This window comes from Salvelinus fontinalis, chromosome 27 (genome assembly GCF_029448725.1).
Source record: "Salvelinus fontinalis isolate EN_2023a chromosome 27, ASM2944872v1, whole genome shotgun sequence".
NCBI classification, from domain to species: domain Eukaryota; kingdom Metazoa; phylum Chordata; class Actinopteri; order Salmoniformes; family Salmonidae; genus Salvelinus; species Salvelinus fontinalis.
The window spans coordinates 15,128,557-15,156,342 of NC_074691.1; the positions used below are offsets into that span (position 1 = coordinate 15,128,557).

General features: G+C 43.5%; 1 protein-coding gene across 5 annotated transcripts in view; it reads right to left on the reverse strand.

The window, feature by feature from the left end:
- Positions 1-2,072: 2,072 nt before the first annotated feature.
- Positions 2,073-27,786, reverse strand: part of LOC129825124 (transcription factor HIVEP2-like) — a 98,747-nt gene continuing 73,033 nt past the window's right edge. For all 5 annotated transcript variants that reach the window (XM_055884938.1, XM_055884934.1, XM_055884935.1 and 2 more), the window contains 7 exons: positions 18,307-18,374; positions 13,086-18,203; positions 12,687-12,838; positions 10,115-10,290; positions 9,737-9,838; positions 8,359-9,290; positions 2,073-3,662 (listed from right to left, as the gene is read on the reverse strand). In XM_055884938.1, the coding sequence (XP_055740913.1) occupies positions 2,835-3,662; positions 8,359-9,290; positions 9,737-9,838; positions 10,115-10,290; positions 12,687-12,838; positions 13,086-17,963 (7,068 nt within the window). In that variant the 5' untranslated portion in view covers positions 17,964-18,203; positions 18,307-18,374 and the 3' untranslated portion in view covers positions 2,073-2,834. The remainder of the gene's footprint in view (positions 3,663-8,358; positions 9,291-9,736; positions 9,839-10,114; positions 10,291-12,686; positions 12,839-13,085; positions 18,204-18,306; positions 18,375-27,786) is intronic.

The following is a 27,786-nucleotide window of genomic DNA, read 5'->3' on the forward strand; positions in this document are numbered from 1 at the left end:
CTCCTCCTCCATGCTTTACGGTGTGAACCACACATGCAGAGATCCTCCGTTCACCTACAGTACTCTGCGTCTCACAAAGACATGGCAGTTGGAATCAAAAATCTCAAATTTGGACTCCGGTCTAATGTCCATTGCTCATGTTTCTTGGCCCAAGCAAGTCTCTTCTTATTATTGGTGTCCTTTAGTAGTGGTTTCTTTGCAGCAATTCGAACATGAAGGCCAGATTCACGCAGTCTCCTCTGAACAGTTGACGTTGTGATGTGTCTGTTACTTGAACTCTGTGAAGCATTTATTTGGGCTGCAATCTGAGGTGCAGTTTACACCAATGAACTTATCCTCTGCAGCAGAGGTAACTCTGGGTCTTCCTTTCCTGTGGCGGTCCTCATGAAAGCCAGTTTCATCATAGCGCTTGACGGTTTTTGCGACTGCACTTGAAACTTTCAAAGTTCTTAACATTTTCAGGATTTGACTGACCTCTATGTCTTAAAGTAATAATGGACTGTCATTTCTCTTTGCTTATTTGAGCTGTTCTTGCCATAATACAGACTTTTATCAAATAGGGCTATCTGCTGTATACCACCCCTACCTTGTCACAACACAACTGATTGGCTCAAATGCATTAAGAAGGAAATAAATTCCACAAATTAACTTTTATCAAGGGAAATGGTGGCTACTTTGAAGAATCTCAAATATAAAATATATTTTGATTTGTTTACACTTTTTTAGTTACTACATGATTCCATATGTGTTATTTCATAGTTTTGATGTCTTCACTATTATTCTACAATGTAGAAAATATTCAATATTAAGTAAAAGCCCTGTAATGAGTAGGTGTGTCCAAACTTTTGACTGGCACTGTATGTACATATGAAGCACTTGAGGAAGACAAAGAATGAAAGCATCGAGGACATGCATATTATTGTAGTCGTATTTATTTATTTTTTAACAAAAAAAAACTATTTTTTTTCCCACCTGTACTGTGATTCATTATTGAAACCGGGGTCTTACATGATATTGTACTTTCCACTGAACATCACAAAGTTACCCTTTTTATGTATGTTTACCTTTTTTTCCCTTTTTTTTTCTATACAATGATTTGTGCTTTGATACCTTAGATTTTAAAGACATGTTAATACAGTTAAGTGAATACAGGGACTACTGACAAAAATGTCCAAAGAGTAAAATACACAGATCTTATACACACCATACAAAATACAGATATACATAAGAGTGACTGGCTGAATGCTCCCATTCATTTAGGTTGTTTATTTGCACAGCTTTTTACAAGCAACTGGGGATTCCAAATCCCTGTTCCAAAATGTATATATTATGAGATTGTACCCCCAAAATTTAGGGAACATAAGGTGCATTTTTTCAGAGTTCTTGATATCTGTGTGTACACGCCTTTAAAAATGTTTTGGGGATGAACTGACGGCATTGCCCAGAATCAACTCTTTCCGTGTATAAATGTGTATGACTGCATGTGTGTGTGTGTGTATGTATGTATGTATATATATATATATATATATATATATACATACACACAGATTCATGGGCATTCAATATTTACATCTGCTGGAATGTTCCCCATACTACTCATTAAATCAAGTACTTCAAGCAACGTGATTCACAGAAGATCAAACTATCTTTAATATTTCACTACTACTTCAGTAAGCGATGAACGACAACAAAGAGAAAGAAAATGCATAAGTGCACATGTTGAACAAAAAAAGTATAAGTTCTACTTTTTGTAAAAAATTACAAAATCACAACTAGTGTAGCCAATCCAGCAGGAGAGAAAAAGGTACAAGCATTTAGAACTAACTACCATACTGTATGTGGGTGTCAATCCAAAATGTAAGTGCAGATATATATATATATATATATATATATAAAAATGTATATATATATACTCTATATATATATAATATATATATTATATATATAGAATATATATATATATATATTATATATATATAATATATATATATATATTATATATATAGAATATATATATATATATATATATTATATATATAGAATATATATATATATATATATATATATATATATATATATTTATACAATAGGTATATATTCTTGTAAATTTAATAATATGTATATACTTCCAAGTAAAGTGTATTCACTAACATATAAAGCCATTTTACAGTGTACATATTTTTTGCTCTAATTACGCCATAGCAAAACCCATGCTTTACATAGAAAAGGCATCCACAACATTAAGAAAATGTACAATTTATAAAACATGATACAATAAATAGTATTATATAATTGCTGCTGTACACAAAAGCCATTTCATTTCACTCATATAAAAATATGTTTTAGTGCAACCTTACATATATTGATACTTCACATCATTCAGACACTAAAAGTGTCCAAAAAAGACGGAAAATTGCATTTATTACAAAGCTGATAAACTTTATATATTTACATCTCTTCCTGCTTAATATGCTTATAAGAATATAAGCAGAAAGTAAAGAAAAGGCACACACATCTGTACATTTAAAAGTACCAGACTGGAGTCCATAAGCAATTTGGTCAGGCTCATGGATAAGTTAACATATACTGTATGTATATTCTCTGAAAATTTAAATAAGAAAAACATTGTTAAAATAGCAAACCAGGTTATAAAAGGCATGCTATACACATACATTTAAACTGCAGAGTATCTACTTAATTTGCTTGTTAAAAGACTTTTTTGTGTTTGCGTGTATGTGTTTGAATGTCTGTCTCTCTGTGTTCTTGTGTTGTGTGTGTGCAATAGTATGGGTTGATGTCTTTACGTTGCACGTCCCTCCCTTTTTAAACAACGTTCACCTGTTCTCTGTGGAGTCCTTTGATATATCTTTGCCTCTCTTTGTGCTTGCTGCCCTTTCCCCTGGGCCCTGTTGACCTGGTGACCTCTCCTTGACATTGTGGCCTGGCCCTGCCGTGGGACCCACCGGGCCCTTTGATGTGGCCGGCAGAAAGGTCTCTGAGCTGGAGCTGGAGGGTAGGGGGAGAGGGGAGGCCGAGCGGCCGGCCGGGGACTGCCTAACCTCTAGGCCACTAAAGTGCTGAATCCTGCTGGGGGCGCTCTCCTGAGGGATGGGGTGAGGGGGATGGCAGGGGTGAGGCAGCGGGGAGCGGCGTCTCTGGTGGGGCTCTAAAGAGCACGCCACCACGCCTTTCTCCAGAGTGTCATGTTCCGTAGCGATGCGGAGAGAGGCGATAGCTTTGGTACACGTCTGTATGCTCTCCTCCTGCTGCTTATTGTCCTTGATGTCGGACATGTCTGCACTGTCCTGGCGACTTCCTGACCTGTGTAAGGACGGGCCGGAGGAAGGAACCGGGGTCCTCTCCATTCTTTCATGGCACTGGGGTGAATCGGTGGACCCGGTGGACCCCCTGGCCAGCGGGAAGGAGACTTCACTGGTGCTAGACTCCTCGGACGTGCTCTTCTGCAGGGGGAGGCGGGCAGGGTGGGCCAGGCCGGTGACTGAGGTGGCCACGGAGTGCACCATCTGGATGCCCCCGATGGGGATCATGGGGAAGGGGGTGCGGACCTGCTGCTGGGAGTGCAGGGGGAGGTGGCTGAACAGGCCCTTGTGTGGCCGTGGGGAATCCTGGCTGCTGTGGGGAGGGGAATCCTTCCTCTGATCCTGAAACAATACAAGATGAATTCAGTACAAAATATAGTGGCCAAAGATAAATAGGGTCTGTGGATCTTAGACTATAGAATATGCAGATGATCTCAGAAAGTACTACGCATTTTCTCAATTTAAGTCAGGGGCGTAGGCACTGGTGGGCCTGGGTGGGTGCAGACCCACCCACTGGGGATCCAGGCCCACCCAATCAGATTGAGCAATCCCCCAAAAACATATTTTTATTGTATAATTTTTTTATTATTATTATTACTTGTCAGTTTTCCAAACGGGGTGGGGCCCATTGATCATCAGTTATCATATAAAAAACTGCCAACATTTGTCTCCACCCTATGGCAAAATGTGTAGAATTGCAGGGAATTAGCTGTAAAAATTGTAATTTTTCTCTCCACCCTATGGCAAAATGAGTAGAATTGCATGAAATTAGTTATAAAATTGAAAAATCTTCTCTCCACCCCGTGGCAAAATATGTAGAATTGCAATAAATTAACTTTTAAACAAAAAAGGTCTCTCTTTGCTGTCATGAGGGGGGCCGCTAAAATGTTTTGCTCGCAAGGTGAGAATTAGTAAAATAATTATTAGCTTAAAGACATAATAAAGTCATCAAATAAAATAAACGTAATATACGCAACATTTGAAATATTTATTAAAGTGAAGTAATGTGAATAAATAATGGTTAATAAGTGATAGGCAGTAATGGGCAGTCACTACCATCATGGGACTTTATTCATTGTTTTATTCTGTGCTGTTACAGCATTCAACCCACATAATGCATGGTGCATTTCAATGTTGAAAAAATATATATTTCTTAATAACTGATCCGAAATCGAACCATCAGTCCAGTGAAAAACAAAAACGAGTTATTTAATGCCCATGATGTGCCTCGCAAGTAACAGGCTTCCCACATGTTGTTACCTTACAGCCTTATTCTAAAACGGATTCATACAAAAAATGCTCATCTATCTACACACAATACCCCACAATGACAAAGCAAAAACAGGTTTCAAGGGCCAAGAGTGTGCAAAGCTGTTATCAAGGCAAAGGGTGGATACTTTGAAAAATGTCAAATATAAAATGTATTTTGATTTGTTTAACACTTTTTGGGTTACTACATGATTCCATATGTCATTTCATAGTTTTGATGTCTTCACTATTATTCTACAATGTAGAAAATAATAAAGAAAAACCCTGGAATGAGTAGGTGTGTCCAACCGTTTGACTGGTACTGTATGTATTCATTGTCATTATAGTGTATTGTGTGTAGATTGAGGAGGTAAAAAAAAATATTTAATCCATTTTAGAACAAGGCTGTAATGTAACAAAATGTGGAAAAAGTCAATGGGTCTGAATTCTATCCGAATGCACTGTATGAAAATAGGCAAATGCATGATTTTTTTTTTTTTACCGTCAATGTAAATAGCCTATCGTTTTTAGGAATTGTATTTCATTGGAAATAGAACTTTGCCCTGTGCTTCTTCATACTATCAACAAACTATCGGTTGATAAGCAAATGCTGGTTATGGTTAAGGTTAGGTTTAAAATATGGATTAGGGTAAGGGTTAAGGTTAGGGTTAAGTTGAGCATTAGGATAAGGGCTAGGGTTAGGGTTAGTACACATGTAGTTGAAAGGTTACTGATCATCTGTAGAGCTTCCACAGATGGACTATCCAAATTAAGTGTTACTTTGGATTTGAATGGATCTTGAGATGGTAGGAAAAATAAGCTAAAATACGACAAAACTATTACCAGCTAAAAAGAAGTCAAATATAAATATTCAAAAAAAGATATATTATACAGCTGAAGCGGGCTCCATTTCACGCTTCATTTAAACTGGCCGGGTTTTAAAAGACTCTTAAGAACAAAAACAACAGTTGCGAACCACTGAGTGATGAGCCAAGCTTACAGTACATTATGGCTACGGCTGCCTTATCTTTTTATCCCTCAGTACCACGGAAACCAACCAGATGGTGTGGAGAAGTCAAGAATGACTCCACAGTGCAAGAATACTGTATTTTTCCCCTTTCCCCAGGGATTCTTAATTAGCCACATACATAAATAGAAACGCCCGCAGAGACTGTAAGAGAACTCTATAGTGGGCCTGCACAGTTCCATTGTACTATAACTTTAAGTTAGACTCTCCATTTATCATCCTATTAAAGCAGGCACTAATAATACACTGAACAAAAATATAAACGCAACATATAACAATTTCAACAATTTTACTCTGTTACAGTTCATATAAGGAAATCAGTCAATTGAAATGAATAAATTAGGCCCTAATCTATGGATTTCACATGACTGGGCAGGGGCGCAGCCATGGGTGGACCTGCGATGGCATAGGCCACTTAGGAGCCAGGCCCACCCACTGGGAAGCCAGTCCCAGCAAATCAGAATGAGTTTTTCCCCACAAAAGGGCTTTATTACAGACAGAAATACTCCTCAGTTTCATCAGTTGTCCGGGTGGCTGGTCTCAGACGATCCAGCAGGTAAAGAAGCCGGATGTGGAGGTCTTAGGCTGGAGTGGTTACACATGGTCTGCGGTTGTGAGGCCGGTTGGACGTACTGACAAATTCTCTAAAATGACATTGGAGGCAGCTTATGGTAGAGAAATTAACATTAAATTATCTGGCAACAGCTCTGGTGGACATTCCTGCAGTCAGCATGCCTATTTCACGCTCCCTCAAAACTTGAGACATCTGTGGCACTGTGTTGTGTGACAAAACTGCACATTTTAGAGTGGCCTTTATTGTCCCCAGAACAAGGTGCACCTGTGTTATGATCATGCTGTTTTAATCAGCTTCTTGATATGCCACACCTGTCACGCTTTTTCAGTTCTGCCCACACATTTTTTTATAGGATTGAGGTCAGGGCTTTGTGATGGCCACTCCAATACCTTGACTTTGTTGTCCTTAAGCCATTCTGCCACCACTTTGGAAGTAAGCTTGGGGTCATTGTCCATTTGGAAGACCCATTTGCAACCAAGCTTTAACTTCCTGACTGATGTCTTGAGATGTTGCTCAATATATCCACATAATTTCCCTGCCTCATCATGCCATCTATTTTGTGAAGTGCACCAGTCCCTCCTGCAGCAAAGTACCTCCACAACATGATGCTGCCACACTCGTGCTTCACGGTTGGGATGGTGTTCTTCGGCTTGCAGGCCCCCTTTTTCCTCCAAACATAACGATGGTCATTATGGCCAAACAGTTCTATTTTGTTTCATCAGACCACAGGACATGGGATTGATTTGCACTTTTCGCACCAAAGTACGTTCATCTCTAGGAGACAGAGCGCGTCTCCTTCCTGAGCGGTATGACGGCTGCGGGGTCCCATGGTGTTTATACTTGCGTACTATTGTTTGTACAGATGAACATGGTACCTTCAGGCGTTTGGAAATTGCTCCCAAGCATGAACCAGACCTGTGGAGGTCTACAATTTTTTTCTGAGGTCTTGGCTGATTTCTTTTGATTTTCCCATGATGTCAGGCAAAGAGGCACTGAGTTTGAAGGTAGGCCTTGAAATACATCCACTTGTACACCTCCAATTGACTCAAATTATGTCAATTAGCCTATCAGAAGCTTCTAAAGCCATGACATAATTTTCTGCAATTTTCCAAGCTTTAAAGGCACAGTCAACTTAGTGTATGTAAACGTCTGACCCACTGGAATTGTGATACAGTGAATTATAAGTGAAATAATCAGAAATGGCCATAGACTTTCTTCTGAAACTCTTCAGTCTATTCTTGTTCTGCGAAATGAAGGCCATTCCATGCGAGAAATTACCAAGAAACTGAAGATCTCGTACAACGCTGTGTACTACTCCCTTCACAGAACAGCGCAAACTAGCTCTAACCAGAATAGAAAGAGGAGTGGGAGGCCCCGGTGCACAACTGAGTAAGAGGACAAGTACATTCGAGTGTCTAGTTTGAGAAACTGACGCCTCACAAGTCCTCAACTGGCAGCTTCATTAAATAGTACCCCGCAAAACACCAGTCTCAACGTCAACAGCGAAGAGGCGACTCTGGGATGCTGGCCTTATAGGCAGTTGATGTTGATGTTGATCTTGATGTTGAGACTGGTGTTTTGTGGTTACTATTTAATGATGTCATTCCATGACATAGACTGACCAGGTGAATTCAGGTGAAAGCTCTGATCTCTTATTGATGTCACTTGTTAAATTCACTTTAATGAAGGGTTAGGAGACAGATTAAAGGAGGATTTTTAAGTCTTGAGACAATTGAAACATGGATTGTATATGTGTGACATTCAGAGAGTTAATGGGCAAGACAAAAAATGCAAGTGCCTTTGAATGGGAGCACCGGTTTGTGTCAAGAACTGCAACGCTGCTGTTTTTTAAAACTCAACAGTTTCCCGTGTGTATCAAGAATGGTCCACCACCCAAAGGACATCGAGCCAACTTGACACAGTTGTGGGAAGCATTGGAGTCAACATGGGCCAGCATCCCTGTGGAACGCTTTCAACACCTTGTAGAGTGCATGCCCCGACGAATTGAGGCTGTTCTGAGGGCGAAAGGTGCGGGGGGGGGGGGGGGTGTGCAACTCAATATTATGAATGTGTTCCTAAGGTTTGGTATACTCATGGTATATTATGCCAGTAAGGAGCTGTTCATGAAGACTGATGTGCAATGTTTATATAATAGAATAGAACAGTTGAATACATTCTGGAACACTTACTGTCTCCATCTCTGAGTGGCTCCTGCTGCGCTGGCCCATTGGCACCATCTCTGAGTGTAGGTGCTGGCCCAGACTCCAGGGGGCACTGTGATGGTGCATGCCCCTCCTGGGGGACACAGGTCTGATCATGCCCCGGTGGCGACTCCGTGGAGACAGCTCCCTCCTGCCCACCAGTTCTCTGCCCGGTGACATGGGGCGTCCGGCGTGGGACAGGGGTGAGATGTGACTCCTGGGGGAAAGGTCCCTGCGGGGCGAGAGGTCCCTTCTGAAGGAGATGTCCCTCTTGGGGGAGATGTGCCTGAGAGGGGACACCTCTCTGTGGGGAGACAGGCGGCCATGGGGGGACAGGTCCCGTCGGGGGAAGAGGTACTTGCGTGAAGTGGAGGTGGGGGACGGCTCTCGGAGAGGGGAGGAGTCCAGGCCTGGGGAAGAGAGGCGAGACGGGGACAGGTCGAATGATGAGGAGCTGTGAGCTGGGGAAAGGCCAAAGTCCTCGTCCATGGAGCTGGGTACGTCTAGCCTGCTCTTATAGTCCTCACCCAGGGCGCCCTGCAGCAGCTGCTGGTACTCTGCCATCTGGCCCTGGCCTGCACCCTCACTGGGCACCATGAGCTGGGTGATCTGGATGCTGGGCAGGCTGGTGAAGTAGCTGAAGAGGGGCGGTTTGGAGCAGTGGCCCAGCAGGTCTGAGGAGCAGGCGCCCTGAGAGTCTGTGACGGACAGAGATGGTATGCCATAGGGCTGAGGGCTGGTGCTTCTGGAGCGAGTCTTCGGCGTGGATTCGCCATCGTAATCGTCGTCATCATCTTCATCGTCGTCCACCTCATCCCCGTCATCCTCGCCACCATCAGAATCATCGGCGTCTGAGAACTGGTGGTCAGCCATGATGCCTGACATCTTCCCAGACTCCCTCTGGCCATCCTCGCCATTGTCTAAAAAGAAACATATGGTTTATCCAACCGTTGATCCAGTCAAACCCTATGCAAATGCAGTAACAGTAGCCTACTTTGTTCTGCAAGACAAATAAACAGCATTTAGTGCAGTCTTAACAAGGAAATGAGACATACAAACACAGTAGTGCTTTTCTATTTAGGCGTTTACAAATCTTTTACAGCAACTGTAATTTACTTATTTTGGATTGAATGGGTCACTGGTGTTCTTTCCCACTTTATGATAAATGATGGGATACAAGCAGGGAAAATGTGAACTGTGTATCTTTAAAGTTGGTCATTTTACATAAACCTGACAGGCGGCTCCTGTTTTTCATTACAGTAATTGTTCCTCAAGAACCGCACCAGTGCAACATCCAGGGCCCAGTATTTATTAAATATTGGCTCATCTCTATAAAATATGCTCAGTCAGTCTGTCTGATTCATACCAGCTTCTTCGGCGTCCGCATCCTCCACAGATGTCACTGACACCCCGAGCTCCAAGCACTTCTTCATGTGGGCTTTCGACTTCATGTGTTTTGTCAGATTTCCTGAAACAAGAGTTTACGACTTTTAAAACGTCTTACTGGAAGCAGCATAGGCCGCCTGGCCTTTCAATTCACTCATCAACACTCCACTGCAGCAGAGAGAGAGAGAGAACCTTGCCACCCTTCTAACGCAATGCAGACAAAAGTCTGTTCAGTTCTACATAAATCCTTTTCCAATGTGATCACTGTTTTTATTTGAACTATCAGGTTAAAGTGCTTAAGAAGAAAGGTGTACATTTGCATACATGTGGTTATTTGAAACGGAAGAAGGAAACCCACCTTTAGTTTTAAAAGCAAAGTTGCAGAACTTGCAAACATACGGCCTGACATCGGTGTGTGTGCGGATATGTTTCTTCAGCATGCTTGGCTTCTTACAGCGGATCCCACACTCTTCACATATGTACTTCCCTCTTCCTCTGCCCCGCACGTAAACATAGTCTTCATTGGATTTGTACCTGAAATCATAACAAGATCATATTTTTCAACATTATTGGAGGGTTTTGAGTATATCGAAGCATGTGTTAAGGGAGCAAATATCAAATACATCAAACAGCTAACTTTACATTGGGAAAGTTAGCCTGCAACTGCTCAGAGAAAATAATTCTGGTGCCAAATTCAACTGGGTATTGGTCAGACATTTTTACAGCTGTTCTCGTTTCTGAAATTGAATTATATAAAGAAAAAATCGAACTGTATATGGTAATATCTTCAAAGGGATATTCAAGATACCGTATGTTATTGTGATTTTTTTTTAAAATGATTTCAAAAATAATTTTGAAATCTATTTATCGCTTGAACCAAAGTAAAGAGGTTACCCCGAAGCCTCACGGACAGTAGTCAATAATACCACGGCAGTTAAACAACAAAACTTTGCTCTACTGTATTTCCATAAAAACAATAGCCGATGCTAGTAACGCCTTTCAACCACAATTAAAAGCCATCTGAAAAATACATTCTGCTTTATATACACAGTGCATTCGGAAAGTATTCAGACCCCTTGACATTTTCCACATTTCTAATTTACAGCCTTATTTTTCCTCATTAATCTACGCATAATGAAAAAGCGAAAAGAGGTTTTTAGACATTTTTGCAAATGTATTGAAAATAAAAACAGAAAAACCTTATTTACATAAGTATTCAAAATCTTTGCTATGAGACTCGAAATTGAGCTCAGGTGCATCCCGTTTCCATTGACCATCCATGAGATTTTTCTACAACTTGATTGGAGTCCACCTGTGGTAAATTCAATTGATTGGACATGATTTGGAAAGGAGCACACCTGTCTATATGAGGTCCCACAGTTGACAGTGCATATCAGAGCAAAATCCAAGCCATGAGATCAAATGAATTTTCGTGGAGCTGCGAGACAGGACTGTGTTGAGGCACAGATCTGGGGAAGGATACCAAAAAAAATGTCTGCGGCATTGAAGGTACCCAAGAACACAGTGGCCGCCATCATTCTTAAATGGAAGAAGTTTGGAACCACCAAGACTCTTCCTAGAGCTGGCCGCCCGGTCAAACTGAGCAATCGGGGGAGAAGGACCTTGGTCAGGGAGGTGAACCCGATGGTCACTCTGAAAGAGCTCCAGAGATCCTCTGTGGAGATGGGAGAACCTTCCAGAAGGACAACCATATCTGCAGCACTCCACCAATCAGGCCTTTATGGTAGTGACCAGACGGAAGCCACTCCCCAGTAAAAGGCACATGACAGCCCGCTTGGAGTTTGCCAAAAAGCACCTAAATACTCTCAAACCATGATAAACAATATTCTCTGGTCTGATGAAACCAATATTTAACTTTTTGGCCTCAATGCCAAGTGTCACATCTGGAGGAAACCTGGCACCATCCCTACGGTGAAGTATGGTGGTGGCAGCATCATTCTGTGGGGATGTTATTCAGTAGCAGGGACTGGGAGACTAGTCAGGATCGAGGGAAAGATGAATGGAGCAAAGTATCGAGAGATCTTTGATGAAAACCTGCTCCAGAGTGCTCAGGACTACAGACTTGGGTGACGGTTCACCTTCCAACAGGACAACGACCCTAAGCACACAGCCAAGACAACGCAGGCTCAGGGACAAGTCTCTGAATGTCCTTGAGTGGCCCAGCCAGAGCCCGGACTTGAATCCGATCTCTGGAGAAACCTGAAAACATCTGTGCAGCGACTTTCCCCATCCAACCTGACAGAGCTTGAGAAGATCTGCAGGAAAGAATGGCAGAAACTCCCCAAATACAGATGTGCCAAGATTGTAGTGCCATACCCAAGAAGACTCGAGGCTGTAATCGCTGCCAAAGGTGCTTCAACAAAGTACAGAGTAAAGGGTCTGAATACTTATATAAATGTGATATTTCAGTTTTGTATTTTAATACATTTGTAAACATTTCTAAAAACCTGTTTTTGCTTTGTCATTATGTGTTATTGTGTGTAAATTGATGAGAAAATGTTGTTGAATTCAATTTTAGAATAAGGCTGTAACGTAACAAAATAAGGAAAAAGTCAAGGGGTCTGAATACATTCTGAATGCAGTGTATACATCCTATTTCTGCAGAAAAAGCCTTCAAGTCCATGAATGTAAAGCAGTAATTTGACAAAATCATGTAGTAGCTACATTTCAGTTACCACAGTAATTGTTTTACCATTCTCATATAACATAGGCCCTGAATAAGTGGTTTCAGCCACCAGGCATTAAATCCAACTCAACCACAAAATATTTCATATTTAACTGCTGATAATTTCTATACAAACCTGTACAACAATATAACAATTTAAGCAGCCGTCTCCAGAAGGTTCCACACTGATATCAAAAGGCTTTCAATTACATTTTAATGGCTAATGGCAGCCATCTTGACATACCCTCCTTCAAAGATTCTGATGCGAGTGGGCTCAGCCTGCTTTGAGGAGGCCTCCTTCTCTCCGTGGTCCTCCTTGATTCGATCCCTGGAGCTCACCCCCTTGATTTTCTTCCCATATTTGCTCACATCTAGCTGCATGAGCTCTGGCTTCATCTGCAAATGGAAAACATGCATTACACTAAGTTAAATCCTCGCAAACAGACAAAAACACTTGATGGCAGATGTAATGAAATGTCGGCTCAAAAATAACATTTTACTGTACCTAAGATTGCTTTATAATATTGTAGGGGATTTCAAACTTTCTAAAACTTACATGTGAGTTATGAAATCTGTAATGCTTATTTAGTAAATGTAAATGTAATAAATTGTGAACAAGAGGCAAATGAGATGTGTTGATTACCTGGTCAAACTTCTGCTTCCAAGCAAGAGAGGACACAAGTTTTCCAGTCCCCGGTTGATACATGGCAGCCATCGTGTAGGTTTCTGTGTTCTTCCTCTGCTTGGAGCGGAGCAGGGCCAGAGTAGCCTTGGTGCTGAGGCTGAGAGGGTTGGGGTTGTAGGAGCTGATGCACCAGGAGCCGTAGACAGAAGTCAGGGGAGTCGTCTGAGCGTTGTTTGGCTTGGTGTAATTCAGGAAGCACCAACTGACACTGGTTGCCGTGCGAAGACTGGGGAACTGAAAGAACTGCTGAACGTCGGCCAGATCTGTGAGCAGCAGAGTGCTTCCAGCAGCGCCCCCACTCTGATTGGCAGCCAGCTGCACCAGCATGTTGACAGGGATCTTGCTGCCCATGGGCGGCTTGGCCTCCTCTGGAGTGTCACTGGAGGAGACCATGGACTGTGGGCTGGAGCTAGCCTCTGGGGTGAAGGAGTCGTCAACATCCAGCTCCTCTGGGGACTCTCTGCCACCAGGGGTGTCCATCACAATTTGCAGAGGGGGAGTGAAGCTGTCAGCTGGTGGCACATCGGGTATGTGAGGTGCGTTGGAACGCACTGGGATTTTGGTGGAAGGGAAGTCTACTGGTGGGGAGGAGGACATCCTCTCCTGATCGTCCATTGAACTCTCACTCTTTAGAGGTGCATGCTTTGGTAACTTGACGCTGTCCTTCGAAGCACTCAGCTCGACAGCGCTCAGCTCCTTTACAATCTGACCGTACATCTTCTCCTCCTTGACCCGTTTCTGCTGTTTGGTCTCTATAAAGAGTTCCAGGCTACTGGCTGGTGATAACATCCGCTTGCTTCCCCCGATACTGGAGGACGCATCCGTGGTGGAGATGGTTCTCGATGTCAACGACAGCGGAATTCCCGTGTTTAGTCTCCCATGTTCAGTGTTCAGATCTGGAACTTTCCAGAGTGGATAACGTGGAGCTCCCTCAGGCTGACCAAGGATCTGAGATAAATTGAAGCAAACTCCGTGCTTTGAAACACTGCCGCCTGTGAGTGAACTGGATGATGCATTCTCTGAGCATATGACTCTTGCTGAATAAGTGCTCTGGCTGTGGTTAGCTAAGAGCTGTGAAACACTTGTGTACATAACACTTCCGTAAGATGGCACGTGAGTCTGTATCCTAACGGGGATTAGCATACCTGGGAGTGATGGCTGTGATCCTGCATTCTGAGTGGCAAAGATTGGCTGGACCTGTTGCAGGAGCATTTTACTCTCGGTGAGGGCCACTTTAGATGGTGGAGAGCTGTAATGTTGGGCCTGGGGGGAGACTCTGGAGGGATACTGGTAGTTCTGACTGATAGCACCGTCAGCCTTCATGTCACACTGCTCCTGGATCTGCTGTAGCTGATGAAGAGGTGGGTGGGATTTCTGGAGCATGTGCGGTATACTAGGCTGTCTGATATGTAGTTTCTGTAACTGGTGTGGCTGGAAAGCCAGATGCTGCTTGTGTCTCTGTGTTGACTCCGGATGCCAGAACAGGCCGGGCTGAAATGGCAGGAAAGGCAGTGAAGCCAAGCTGCTCTGGAGTGAGGAGTATTGCATTGCTTCCTGGCTCATGAGCTCATGACTTGGATGCTCTCCCTCTGATGACTGTTGACTTTGCAGACAAGATGACTTCTGGAACAGTGTTGGGTCTTCCTGGCTGTCCTCACTAATTCGCTGTTGCAGAAGATGATAATGTGACCCTCTCTTGGGTCTTGCTACTTCGCTGGTTGATGCACTGTGAGAACCTTGAGAGGATGGGGGGCTCTGCCAAGATAAGGGTCCATGGTCCGAGTGCTCTTGCTTGATGGTCATTTCGAGACCACCTTGCTCATGCACCACTGTCTCAGGGTAAACGCTAAGGGATGCTTGCCTTACTAGGTATCCCCGTCTCCGTTCTTTCATGGCTGATGCACTGGAGTAAATCTCACCCTGTCTGGATGATGTTGAGAGACTGCCATAGTCAAAGGACTTGCTACGGATCTCTGGGATCTCGGTGGCCAGAGCACAGGGAGCCTGTTCGGATGAGGATCGTCGCATCTCCCTCTGCTGGTGATGGCCGGGGATGGTGAGAGAGTTGCCACTGTACTCAGACTGCTTGCCAAAGTCATCCTGCTTGGTCGGTGACACAGACTTCAGGCTCTCTTCCTTGTCAAAGGACATAGAGAAGTTGGAGCTGTGGGACAGGTTGCTTTCCTGGCTGGGGCTCCTGGACAGGCTGGTGCAGGACTCAAAGCTGGACTCCCCAGAGGAGTGCTCCAGGTCTGCCAAACGCAGACGCTTCTTTTTAGGAGGCAGCTTCTCCGCAGGGAGCTGGGACAGCGTCTCACTCCTCTGGGGCCACTGGAATTCTTCAACGTGCTTCTCCGGCTCCTTGGTCGGTACATCAGGCTCTTTCTCAGGTTTATCTGGCTCCTCCGTCACCCTGATCTCAGGCACTTGGATGTTAGGCTGACGCACCAGTTTGGGGGGCATGTGACAGGGCTGGTTGGGTGAAGCTAAATCACTGTCGCTCTGCTGCTCCATGCTCTCAGACCTCAGGATAGAGTCTGGGCTCTGCACATCTTCTGTGTATTCTGTATCTGACTGCTCTGAATATTGGCTAGAGGGTTTGTCTTGCAGGTAGGTTGTGTGCTCGAAGGACTCTGACTTCTCGAAGGAGTTTGGCCTACTGAGTGAGTTTGTGTGCTGAATGACAGAGATAACGTTTCCAGTTGCCTTTCTGTCAGAGTCTGGGACTAGCACTACATCCTCTGAGCACATACTACGACAGCATGTTTCAAAACTGTCTGATTGGCTATGTGCATTGTACATGGATCCTATGGATCCCTTCCCAGTAGGTGTTGCCCTTGAACCCACTTGACTACCTTGTTTTGAATCATAATCCCCAACCATATCTACTGAGCCACTACTGTCATACTGGCCTGGGCCATCCTCCTCGTCCCCTACACTCTTTTCCTTCCTGCGTTTACGAGTGGCAATCTCTGTCATTCCCACTTTAGTACCATAAGGGCTGTATGCTGTATGCTCTGGCACCACAGGACTACGCTCCCCTAGCTTTAACACCACAAATGGGGCTGCGTTCTTGGGAATGTGTCCATAGGTTTCAGATTCGCCATGCCCTTCATGTGCTGAATGCTCAAAAGCTGCCTGTCTCCTAAGCCTCCTAAGACCGGCAGCACCCGGGTAGAAGACGTCATCAGAGGTTATCATCTCGTCGAAGGAGTGGCTCACTCTTATCCCCGGTGGGACGTTGAGGTTGGTCGGGGAGGATGTTGGCATTGAGTTACTCCTAATGAGTGGCCCTGAATCAGGAGCCTCTAATAGACCTGTGTTGCTTTGGCAAGGGCTTGTGGGATACTGCTTAGGGTCAACGCCTGCTAGTAGATGCGCTTCACTGTTATCATTACGGAAGAATATATGATCTTCAGATATCTTCCCCATGACTAGGTTAGTGTCTTGGCCAACAGTGGCCATGCCTACTGCAATGGATTGTCTAGATCTAGGAGAGTTAGGTTTGTAATACCAAGTCCGACCAAACATGATCTCCTCGTAGGACTTTGCGTTTGTGTTGGGAGGGCTGATCTGTTGCTCCGCACTCTCTGAAAGAGAGAAGTAGCCTGAGTCTGTGCTGCCTTTGCTGTGTGGACTCAGAAGGTTCAGGGACTGCTGGGACTGCTGGTCTGAGTCCTGTGATCCCTTCCTATCTGTCAGTTTCAGAGCCAGTCTCTGTTTGATAGTAGGAGAGTCATCCACGCGGCTCACCTGGGAGCTGATGTGAGAAGCCTTGAGTTCCATGAATGGGGGGCACTCCATTGCTGTTGGTGGGATCCCTTGTTTTGGGACAATTAGGATAGGCACTTTCATTGATGCCATAGCTAGTTCCTCAGCTGAGTCAGCATATGCCGGCTCCCCACCCTTCTCCATTGTGCTTTTGTCCATTTCAAATGATATCTGGGGGATGGGGCTGACTTTGTCCATAAACATAGAGACCTCTGCCGTCTCTTCGTCGGTGTCCGTGCTCTGTTCACCGTCTGAGTGTACATCTGTCTCTCCCACTGAGGACGCTTGATCCATGTCTGTGCGTGAAGCTGCCAGTTCGGAGAATGGGACTAGTCCTGCTTTGATGGCATGGGCATGAGATTTCCGGTGTTTATACAAATTACTCTTGGTTTTAAAGGAGAACCCGCAGGGGACACAAGGGTAGGGGCGTTCCCCAGTGTGTGAACGAATGTGCTTCTTGAGCACGCTGGGTTTCGCACAAGCCCTTCCACAGTAGTGGCAGATGTACTTTCCTGGCTTCTTGGGTTTCTGCTCCTTTTTGTATCCCTCCTCTGGCAGCTCCGGCCCTGATTTGGAATACTGGCCAAAAGAACTGGGTAAACTGGGAGATTTCTGACGAGAGAAAACTCCATGGGCACGGGAGTGTCCAGGGAATATATCGTCGGAAGGGAGCTGTCCAGCGAAAGGCCAGGCATGGGCCTCCAGACCGGGCTGTGGCTTGGCTCCGGACAGGAAGCGCTCTTGCATGGGCTGCTGTGGGTACGGTTGTGGTAACTGGTAGGAGTAAGTACGGGGGAAAGCCTGTGTGTATTGACTGTCTTGAGGCGGCTGACCCATTGCAGTTGATAACAGCTTCCCAGAGCCATACTTTTGTGCTGAGACAGTAATATTGCTGCCACTGGCACCACTTTGCAGGCTTTCGCGATGCGAGTGCCTTTTTCCCTCCGGGTCAGCGAAAGTGCTTCTTTTTGTGACAGCTGAGGGCTCGGAGACCCATTTCCTTTGTAGCTTCTCCCGTGGCTCCTTGGTGCATTTTTGTCCAGAAGCTGATTCATGTGGCTCCATTGTCCAACTATACTTCAGTTGGGTTTCTCAAAGGACAAATGTCAGTTGCTGTAGTTCTTAAATGAAGGGGCCTTCCATTGCTGAAGTCGTTTTGGGGTGTTCTACATTTGAGTCACAAAGATCCTCTATAGTGGACATCAGAACACTTTCTTTCTGTCAAGCATACTGTAAACTTGCGAACTTGGTTCAGCCCTTCAATTTTCTGTTTGTTCATTAAATGTATCAAGACCTTTGAGTGATCTGAAAATTCAAACAGAATATGAATAAATGCCATGTACTGTGAAACAAAACATGGTTTTAAAAATCATGATTTGGTATAAAATATCTATTACTGAACACTTACCAGTCTGAAAAAAAGTGTTTGTTGATATCCCTCCTTTTACAACTTCCACGAGAATCTTTACGTACGATCTGGAGAGAGGAGAGGGAAACAATTCAATGATTGAAAAAAAACATTTACTGTGAAGTCAGTTAATAACTTATGTCTCTAGGATTTTCCTCCATTTTCAAATAAATGAATCGCAGTTCAGTCATCTACAGTTGAAGTCGGAAGTTTACATACACTTTGCCAAATACATTTCAACTCAGTTTTTCACAATTCCTGACATTTAATCCTCGTAAAAATTCCCTGTCTTAGGTCAGATAGGATCAACACTTTATTTTAAGAATGTGAAATGTCAGAATAATTGCAGAGAGAATGATTTATTTCAGCTTTAATTTCTTTCATCACATTCCCAGTGGGTCACAACTTTACATACACTCAATTAGTATTTGGTAGCATTGCCTTTAAATTGTTTAACTTGGGTCAAACGTTTCAGGTAGCCTTCCACAAGCTTCCCACAATAAGTTGGGTGAATTTTGGCCCATTCCTCCTGACAGAGCTGGTGTAACTGAGTCAGGTTTGTAGGCCTCCTTGCTCACACACACTTTTTCAGTTCTGCCCACACATTTTCTATAGGATTGAGGTCAGGGCTTTGTGATGGCCACTCCAATACCTTGAATTTGTTGTCGTCAAGCCATTTTGCCACCACTTTGGAAGTAAGCTTGGGGTCATTGTCCATTTGGAAGACCCATTTGCAACCAAGCTTTAACTTCCTGACTGATGTCTTGAGATGTTGCTTCAATATATACACATCATTTCCCTTCCTCCTGCAGCAAAGCACCCCCACAACATGATGCTGCCACCCCCGTGCTTCACGGTTGGGATGTTGTTCTTTGGCTTGCAAGCCTCCCCCTTTTTCCTCCAAACATAACGATGGTCATTATGGCCAAACAGTTCTATTTTTGTTTCATCAGACCAGAGGACATTTCTCCAAAAAGTATTATCTTTGTCCCCATGTGCAGTTGCAAACCGTAGTCTGGCTTTTTTATGGTGGTTTTGGAGCAGTGGCTTCTTCCTTGCTGAGCGGCCTTTCAGGTTATGTCGATATAGGACTCGTTTTACTGTGGATATTGATACTTTTGTACCCATTTCCTCCAGCATCTTTACAAGGTCCTTTGCTATTGCTCTGGGATTGATTTGCAGTCAACTAGTGTATGTAAACTTCTGACCTACTGGAATTGAGATACAGTGAATTATAAGTGAAATAATCTGTCTGTAAACAATTGTTGGAAAAATGACTTGTGTCATGCACAAAGTAGATGTCCTAACCGACTTGCCAAAACTATAGTTTATTAACAAGAAATGTTTAGAGTGGTTGAAAAACGAGTTTTAATGACTCCAACCTAAGTGTATGTAAACTTCCGACTTCGACTGTATATTCTCATGTACAGTGGCATGCAGTACAAGGAGTACAGTGCTAAACTAGATTGAAGTTAAAATATTTCGAATGAGTGTAGTTTGTGATTGGGCCACCCACCCCCTCGTGCTTACAGTGAGTCATCAGTAACAACTAGGCCCACGCAGTTCCTAAAAAGACGCAAAAAGGTTAAAATAGCCTGCCAAATGGAGGTGACGTAAGACATCATATGTGCGTGGGCGTCCAAAGGGCAAGTCATACAGGAACTACCAGCACTAGCATTTTTCTGGCCTCTGATTTGTACTTTCTATACATACACATACTGCAATGCCTAGTAAACACAGAAGCCACAAATAAACCTGCATATGTTTGTGATCCTATTTCAGAGTGCTAACGTACAGAAACCACACCAACACTTGAATATAGAATGAATCCAGTGTCTGAGACTAAAATGCTGAACATGTAAGTCTCTGCCGTGCATTTCTTGATTTCATTTTTTTTTCTCTGATTGCGACAGACACACACACACAAGGCCCCTTTGCTCTGGCGCTGCTGGGGTAAGAGCACGGAAGCTATGTGATGTGGGTGTCTTGAGGCCAATGTGAGAGATAAAAATAGCCCAGTAGAAAACACTGGTATTTTTAGCACCTGAAACATTAACTTTTCGTCGGTTTTTGTTTTCTTCCATGCTGTTACACAAAAATAATGTGTGCATACAACAGAACAGGCCATAGGCGCTCAGTGAAGTCTAGCAACTACAGAATAAGTGGTTGGATGGAGGTTTGGTACCGGCCAGATATCCTTTCTTATTGACCAATGATAAATACCACCTGCGATCCTCTTAAACAACTATACATGTACATGTTGAAGTTAAACCCAAAGCCAAATGTGTATGTGAAAACACAGCAACATGTTGCTATGTTTAGAGAGATTGGAAGATACAGAATGCAGTATCAATTGCAACACACCTGTATCAACAGCTGTTGCATACCAACCTATTGAAATGTTCTCGATTGTCACCTTTATAAAGATATCGTAGTTACAGAGAGACACATTCTGAGAGGAATAAGAACCCATCCTAGCGTATTTGCACAATACGCACTCCGTTGCTAGTATTTTGTGAAAAAGGATCAACTGATGAGCCTTATGAAGCCAGAGCAAACCTATCACTGAGTGGAGATGAGCAATCTGTCTAAGCTGGAGTCAGTTTCATATATCACACTTAATGGTGGCCAGGTTGGTGCACCCCTCTCCTCTTCCCGTCTCCCCCAAAATCTCCCCCTCCGTGTTTGGGAGCATTTCCTTCCATGAATTCATCTGTCTAGTATCTCTTGTTATCAATACAGATCCGCTACCAGGGTGCCGGAGTTCTCTAGAATCGTTCTTTAAGGACATACAGTTCAGTAGGCATCTGTCCAAAACCATTGATGAATTATTCTCTGCCGTGTTGCATAAGGTTATCATTGTTTAAGTCAAAGAAAAACTATTGAATGGGTTATATAAAGTGTTTTTATCCTAACTAAAACGCTGTCCTATTTTCTGACTGAGTGTGGGTGAGAATATTCATTGGCATCCTTTTTAAGTGGAGTACCTGGAGGAAGTGTGCGTGGGACACACACAGAGGCAGAGCGTGCTAGGGACACCTCGCTCTATAGAGACGGACCACATTCTCAAAGATATAAGCAGAAACACTCCACTGGATGATTCAGGCATTTTATGTAACATCTCCATAGTCTAACAGTATTTCATCTGATAGGAGGCCCCACTGCCAAAAACTGATGACCATGATGAGGCGGACATTTTCATTATTTACAGTACACCAGCCCCCCACAGTAAGTCCCCCCCCCCCCTCAAGCATTACCGTACATATATCTCCATCAACCCTCTCCTCCCCAGAGGTATACATAATGTGTGGGTATAAACCATGTTAGCTTCCTTATTTGGGCACTCTTTTCATGGGGAGAACATAACGGCGATAGAGAGCCTCTGCCCACCTCGGGCCTAGTTCTGGTTTCTGGCTGGAGATCTATGGGGAGTGGGGGATAAGCTGGTAGCCTGGGGCTGTACCAGGCCCTACACACTGACGCACATCTCCATTGTGACTGGGGAAAGAGCAAACCTTAAAGAGGCCCTTTCACTCAATCAAAATACATCCTCTTTTCAATGCAGGGATTAGGTATTTAAGCATTTTTGGGCTGACAGATTCAAGAGAGAGGATTAGAAAATGTTTTGTTATTTTGTGTGACAATGAGTGATGTGTGGTTATCCTTAAACCATTTGGACAGCCAAGGTGCCACATACCAATATGAAGTGCTTGGAATTCCTTTCAACACTGAAATAAAGAATAGAGTGAATCCCGTTTTCTTTTCCCATAAAATATCAACATCTAAAGTTAAAAATGAACCATGACACCATATCTCTCACTGTCCAAACAAAAGTTATTTGCAGGACACGAGCACTTTAAATAAATAAATACAATTGTTAAAAAATGTTTTTTAAAAACAGACCTGGAAAATATCTCCGTTGCCCAACTATGTTCTTTAAATATTTGGAGTCATAGTCTTTGACACTGCTATTATCGACTGCTGTTTTAGACCTGTCAGTGTTGCATAGTTACTGCAATAAACAGCTGAAGGTAATTAAATCAACCTCATCTAGTTTCAGTTCCAGCTCTATTACAGAGGGTAGTACACACGGTTCTGTTGGTCTAAGCAAATTGACATCTGCAATTATACCTGAGTAATTGATGTAGAAACAAAGGCCAGTCGCATGGGCAGCCGCCTGTGTGTTTTGGGTATCTCCTAAACCACAGGGCCATTCGATCAGCACAGTGGCCTAATTTAGTGGCCTGTCTGTGGGGTTGACCGTGACACATCCGCCAGTGTGTTTTTAAAGCTCCGGTTACCCCTTTTGTTTGTCCTCCTGGTGACATCACGTTCACAGCAGCGATGTAGGCAGGCACACACACACACAGGCCGTTTCTGATTTCCCTGAACGGAAACCGGCACAGTTTCTTGTACTTTCCAGGGCAGACTCTGAATAATTCAAATCATTGCTAATTGTTTCCATTCAGTAATTACAGAGTTTATGGTAACAAAGTCCTGCCTAGAAGTGCATCATGGTCAGTGCCTCAGCCTCAGGAGGCCTAATGAGACCCCCAACTGAGACCCTTGTTTATTTATCTGTGTGTGTTTGTTTGTTAGAAACACACACATATCTGCATATATGTTTTATACGTTTCTCTGTATCTTTCCTTACAGTGGGAATGAGAGGGGAGCTGGGTCGTTTTGCTGGGGTCTTTGTTCCAGCTATTCCAGCTCATTGGGGATGGAGGCAACTTTAAAAGCTCCAACTGGCTTTATCAACTGGCTAGCTAGAGGAAAATCTGAATGGGCTCTGATTGAAGCAAGGGTCCTACAATAAAGTATTGTGTGTTTTAGGGGCGTCTGGATCAACGCGCCTTTCACCTGAACTGTGTCAGGGAGTTATTCACAATGCAATGTTTAAGAATCCCTCTGTTCTCAAATGGACTGCACACAACATATTTTTGGGACTATTGAAAGGACTGAATGAAATGTATTAATTCTGCGGTCTTGACACAATTCTCTACTCTATTCCGTTGAAGGTTCATCTGTGCCTCTCAAGATAACATGGGCAACAAAAGTAGCTTGTTTGTCTTTTCCAGTCTGTATTGTGTATAAAACAAATTACATATTGTAAAATATGAATAGAATGGAATAAAAACAAAATAATATGCAATAAATAAACACCCCCACAAAAAACATATATGAAACAGAAAATATTCCTGAATCTTATTGAAATCCCAGAAATAACTATTTTCATCTTCAGACTTATACCACCAATAGTTTGCGTCTTGACAGCCTGAGAGATTCACCATTTGCACAGCCAGCAGGTTTGTGGTGTGATTTTATCCCCTGTAAGCAGGTTCTGTGGATGTATCACCCAGTCTGTTCGCAAGTCAGCCCCCGGGAGTGTCATATTGACTCCTCATTAGGAGCCCAAAGATGAAGCACACCCTGGAGCTGGGAGAGACTGCAGCCGGGAGATACTGCAGTCTGGAGACTGTGGAGAGACAACACGCAACAGGTTGAGAGAGGGGGAGAGAGAGAGAGACCATCCATTGCTCAAACCAGGTCAAGGTGGTCAGCAGAGCCAGTGGCCTCACAGAGCAATACTAAAATTACAACTACAATGTATAGGCATTATACACATTTATAGAATGGTGAGTGTATGTGCAATGCGTATGGCATGATGGGATGGATATTTAGTTTTGAGACAAACTCCAGCAACACATGAGAAAAGTAAAGACCAGTACTGGTAAAACTACAAGGCACATGATTCAGACAAGAATCATATCTTGACAGTCACACATCCAGTCATAAAACCTGTCATACATCCTGTCATACATCCAGTCATACATCCAGTCATACATCCTGTCATACATCCTGTCATACATCCAGTCATACATCCAGTCATACATCCAGTCATACATCCTGTCATACATCCAGTCATACATCCAGTCATACATCCAGTCATACATCCAGTCATACATCCAGTCATACATCCAGTCATACAACCTGTCATACATCCTGTCATACATCCAGTCATACATCCAGTCATACATCCAGTCATACATCCAGTCATACATCCTGTCATACATCCAGTCATACATCCAGTCATACATCCAGTCATACATCCTGTCATACATCCAGTCATACATCCTGTCATACATCCAGTCATACATCCAGTCATATACCCAGTCATACATCCTGTCATACATCCAGTCATACATCCAGTCATACATCCTGTCATACATCCAGTCATACATCCTGTCATACATCCAGTCATACATCCAGTCATACAACCAGTCATACATCCAGTCATACATCCAGTCATACAACCTGTCATACATCCAGTCATACATCCAGTCATACATCCAGTCATACATCCAGTCATACATCCAGTCATACATCCAGTCATACATCCAGTCATACAACCTGTCATACATCCAGTCATACAACCTGTCATACATCCAGTCATACATCCTGTCATACATCCTTTCATACATACAGCCTGTCATACATCCAGTCATACATCCAGTCATACATCCAGTCATACATCCATTCATACATCCAGTCATACATCCAGTCATACAGCCTGTCATACAACCAGTCATACAACCAGTCATACATCCAGTCATACAACCTGTCATACATCCAGTCATACAACCTGTCATACAGCCTGTCATACATCCAGTCATACAACCTGTCATACATCCAGTCATACAACCAGTCATACATCCAGTCATACATCCAGTCATACATCCTGTCATACATCCTGTCATACATCCAGTCATACATCCTGTCATACATCCTGTCATACATCCAGTCATACATCCAGTCATACATCCTGTCATACATCCTGTCATACATCCTGTCATACATCCAGTCATACATCCTGTCATACAACCTGTCATACATCCAGTCATACATCCTGTCATACAACCTGTCATACATCCAGTCATACATCCTGTCATACATCCTGTCATACATCCTGTCATACATCCAGTCATACATCCAGTCATACAACCTGTCATACATCCAGTCATACATCCTGTCATACATCCTGTCATACATCCTGTCATACATCCAGTCATACATCCAGTCATACAACCTGTCATACATCCTGTCATACATCCAGTCATACATCGTCATACATCCAGTCATACAACCTGTCATACATCGAGTCATACAACCTGTCATACATCCAGTCATACATCCAGTCATACAACCTGTCATACATCCAGTCATACATCCAGTCATACATCCAGTCATACATCCAGTCATACATCCAGTCATACAACCAGTCATACATCCAGTCATACATCCTGTCATACATCCTGTCATACAACCTGTCATACAACCTGTCATACAACCTGTCATACATCCAGTCATACATCCAGTCATACAACCAGTCATACATCCAGTCATACATCCAGTCATACAACCTGTCATACATCCAGTCATACATCCTGTCATACAACCAGTCATACAACCTGTCATACATCCAGTCATACATCCTGTCATACAACCAGTCATACATCCTGTCATACATCCAGTCATACATCCAGTCATACATCCTGTCATACAACCAGTCATACATCCAGTCATACATCCAGTCATACATCCAGTCATACAACCTGTCATACATCCAGTCATACAACCTGTCATACAACCTGTCATACATCTAGTCATACATCCAGTCATACATCTAGTCATACATCCAGTCATACATCCAGTCATACAACCTGTCATACATCCAGTCATACATCCTGTCATACAACCTGTCATACATCCAGTCATACAACCAGTCATACATCCAGTCATACATCCAGTCATACAACCAGTCATACATCCTGTCATACATCCAGTCATACATCCTGTCATACATCCAGTCATACATCCAGTCATACATCCTGTCATACAACCAGTCATACAACCTGTCATACATCCAGTCATACATCCTGTCATACAACCAGTCATACATCCTGTCATACATCCAGTCATACATCCAGTCATACATCCTGTCATACAACCAGTCATACATCCAGTCATACATCCAGTCATACATCCAGTCATACAACCAGTCATACATCCTGTCATACAACCTGTCATACATCCTGTCATACAACCAGTCATACATCCTGTCATACATCCAGTCATACATCCAGTCATACATCCTGTCATACAACCAGTCATACATCCAGTCATACATCCAGTCATACATCCAGTCATACAACCAGTCATACATCCAGTCATACATCCAGTCATACATCCAGTCATACAACCTGTCATACATCCAGTCATACATCCAGTCATACATCCAGTCATACATCCAGTCATACAACCAGTCATACATCCAGTCATACATCCAGTCATACATCCAGTCATACATCCAGTCATACATCCAGTCATACATCCTGTCATACATCCAGTCATACATCCAGTCATACATCCTGTCATACAACCTGTCATACATCCAGTCATACATCCAGTCATACATCCAGTCATACATCCAGTCATACAACCAGTCATACAACCAGTCATACATCCTGTCATACATCCAGTCATACATCCAGTCATACATCCAGTCATACATCCAGTCATACATCCAGTCATACATCCTGTCATACAACCTGTCATACATCCTGTCATACATCCAGTCATACATCCAGTCATACATCCTGTCATACATCCTGTCATACATCCAGTCATACATCCTGTCATACATCCAGTCATACAACCTGTCATACATCCAGTCATACAACCAGTCATACATCCAGTCATACATCCAGTCATACATCCAGTCATACATCCAGTCATACAACCTGTCATACATCCAGTCATACAACCAGTCATACATCCAGTCATACATCCAGTCATACATCCAGTCATACATCCAGTCATACATCCAGTCATACAACCTGTCATACATCCAGTCATACATCCAGTCATACAACCTGTCATACATCCAGTCACACATCCAGTCATACAACCAGTCATACATCCAGTCATACATCCAGTCATACATCCAGTCATACATCCAGTCATACAACCAGTCATACATCCAGTCATACATCCAGTCATACATCCAGTCATACATCCAGTCATACATCCAGTCATACATCCAGTCATACATCCAGTCATACAACCAGTCATACTCAGGTCTACATTTCAAGCAGAAAGTACGAGGTACAGCTAGGCATAAGATGGGAGGTGGTATTTTTAACATGGTGGATATGTGTGTAGTGAGTAGTGAAAAGAGAGAGTTAGGCTCTGCGTGGGTGAGAAGCCTCGGCTACAGCCTCATTGAGACAGGGTGAGGTGAGGAGTGTGGGTGACAGTTCCTGTGTGGGAAGAACAAGCCTGAATGCCATGCAGCAGGGTTACCATGCTGATGAATTGGCGTTATGAAAGGAGCTGGTTGCACAACCCAGCTAGGCGGTTGGTCGGTCGCTCCGCTCGGCCACCTCTTCTCGCCGTCTGTGTGGGAGCTCAAGTGGG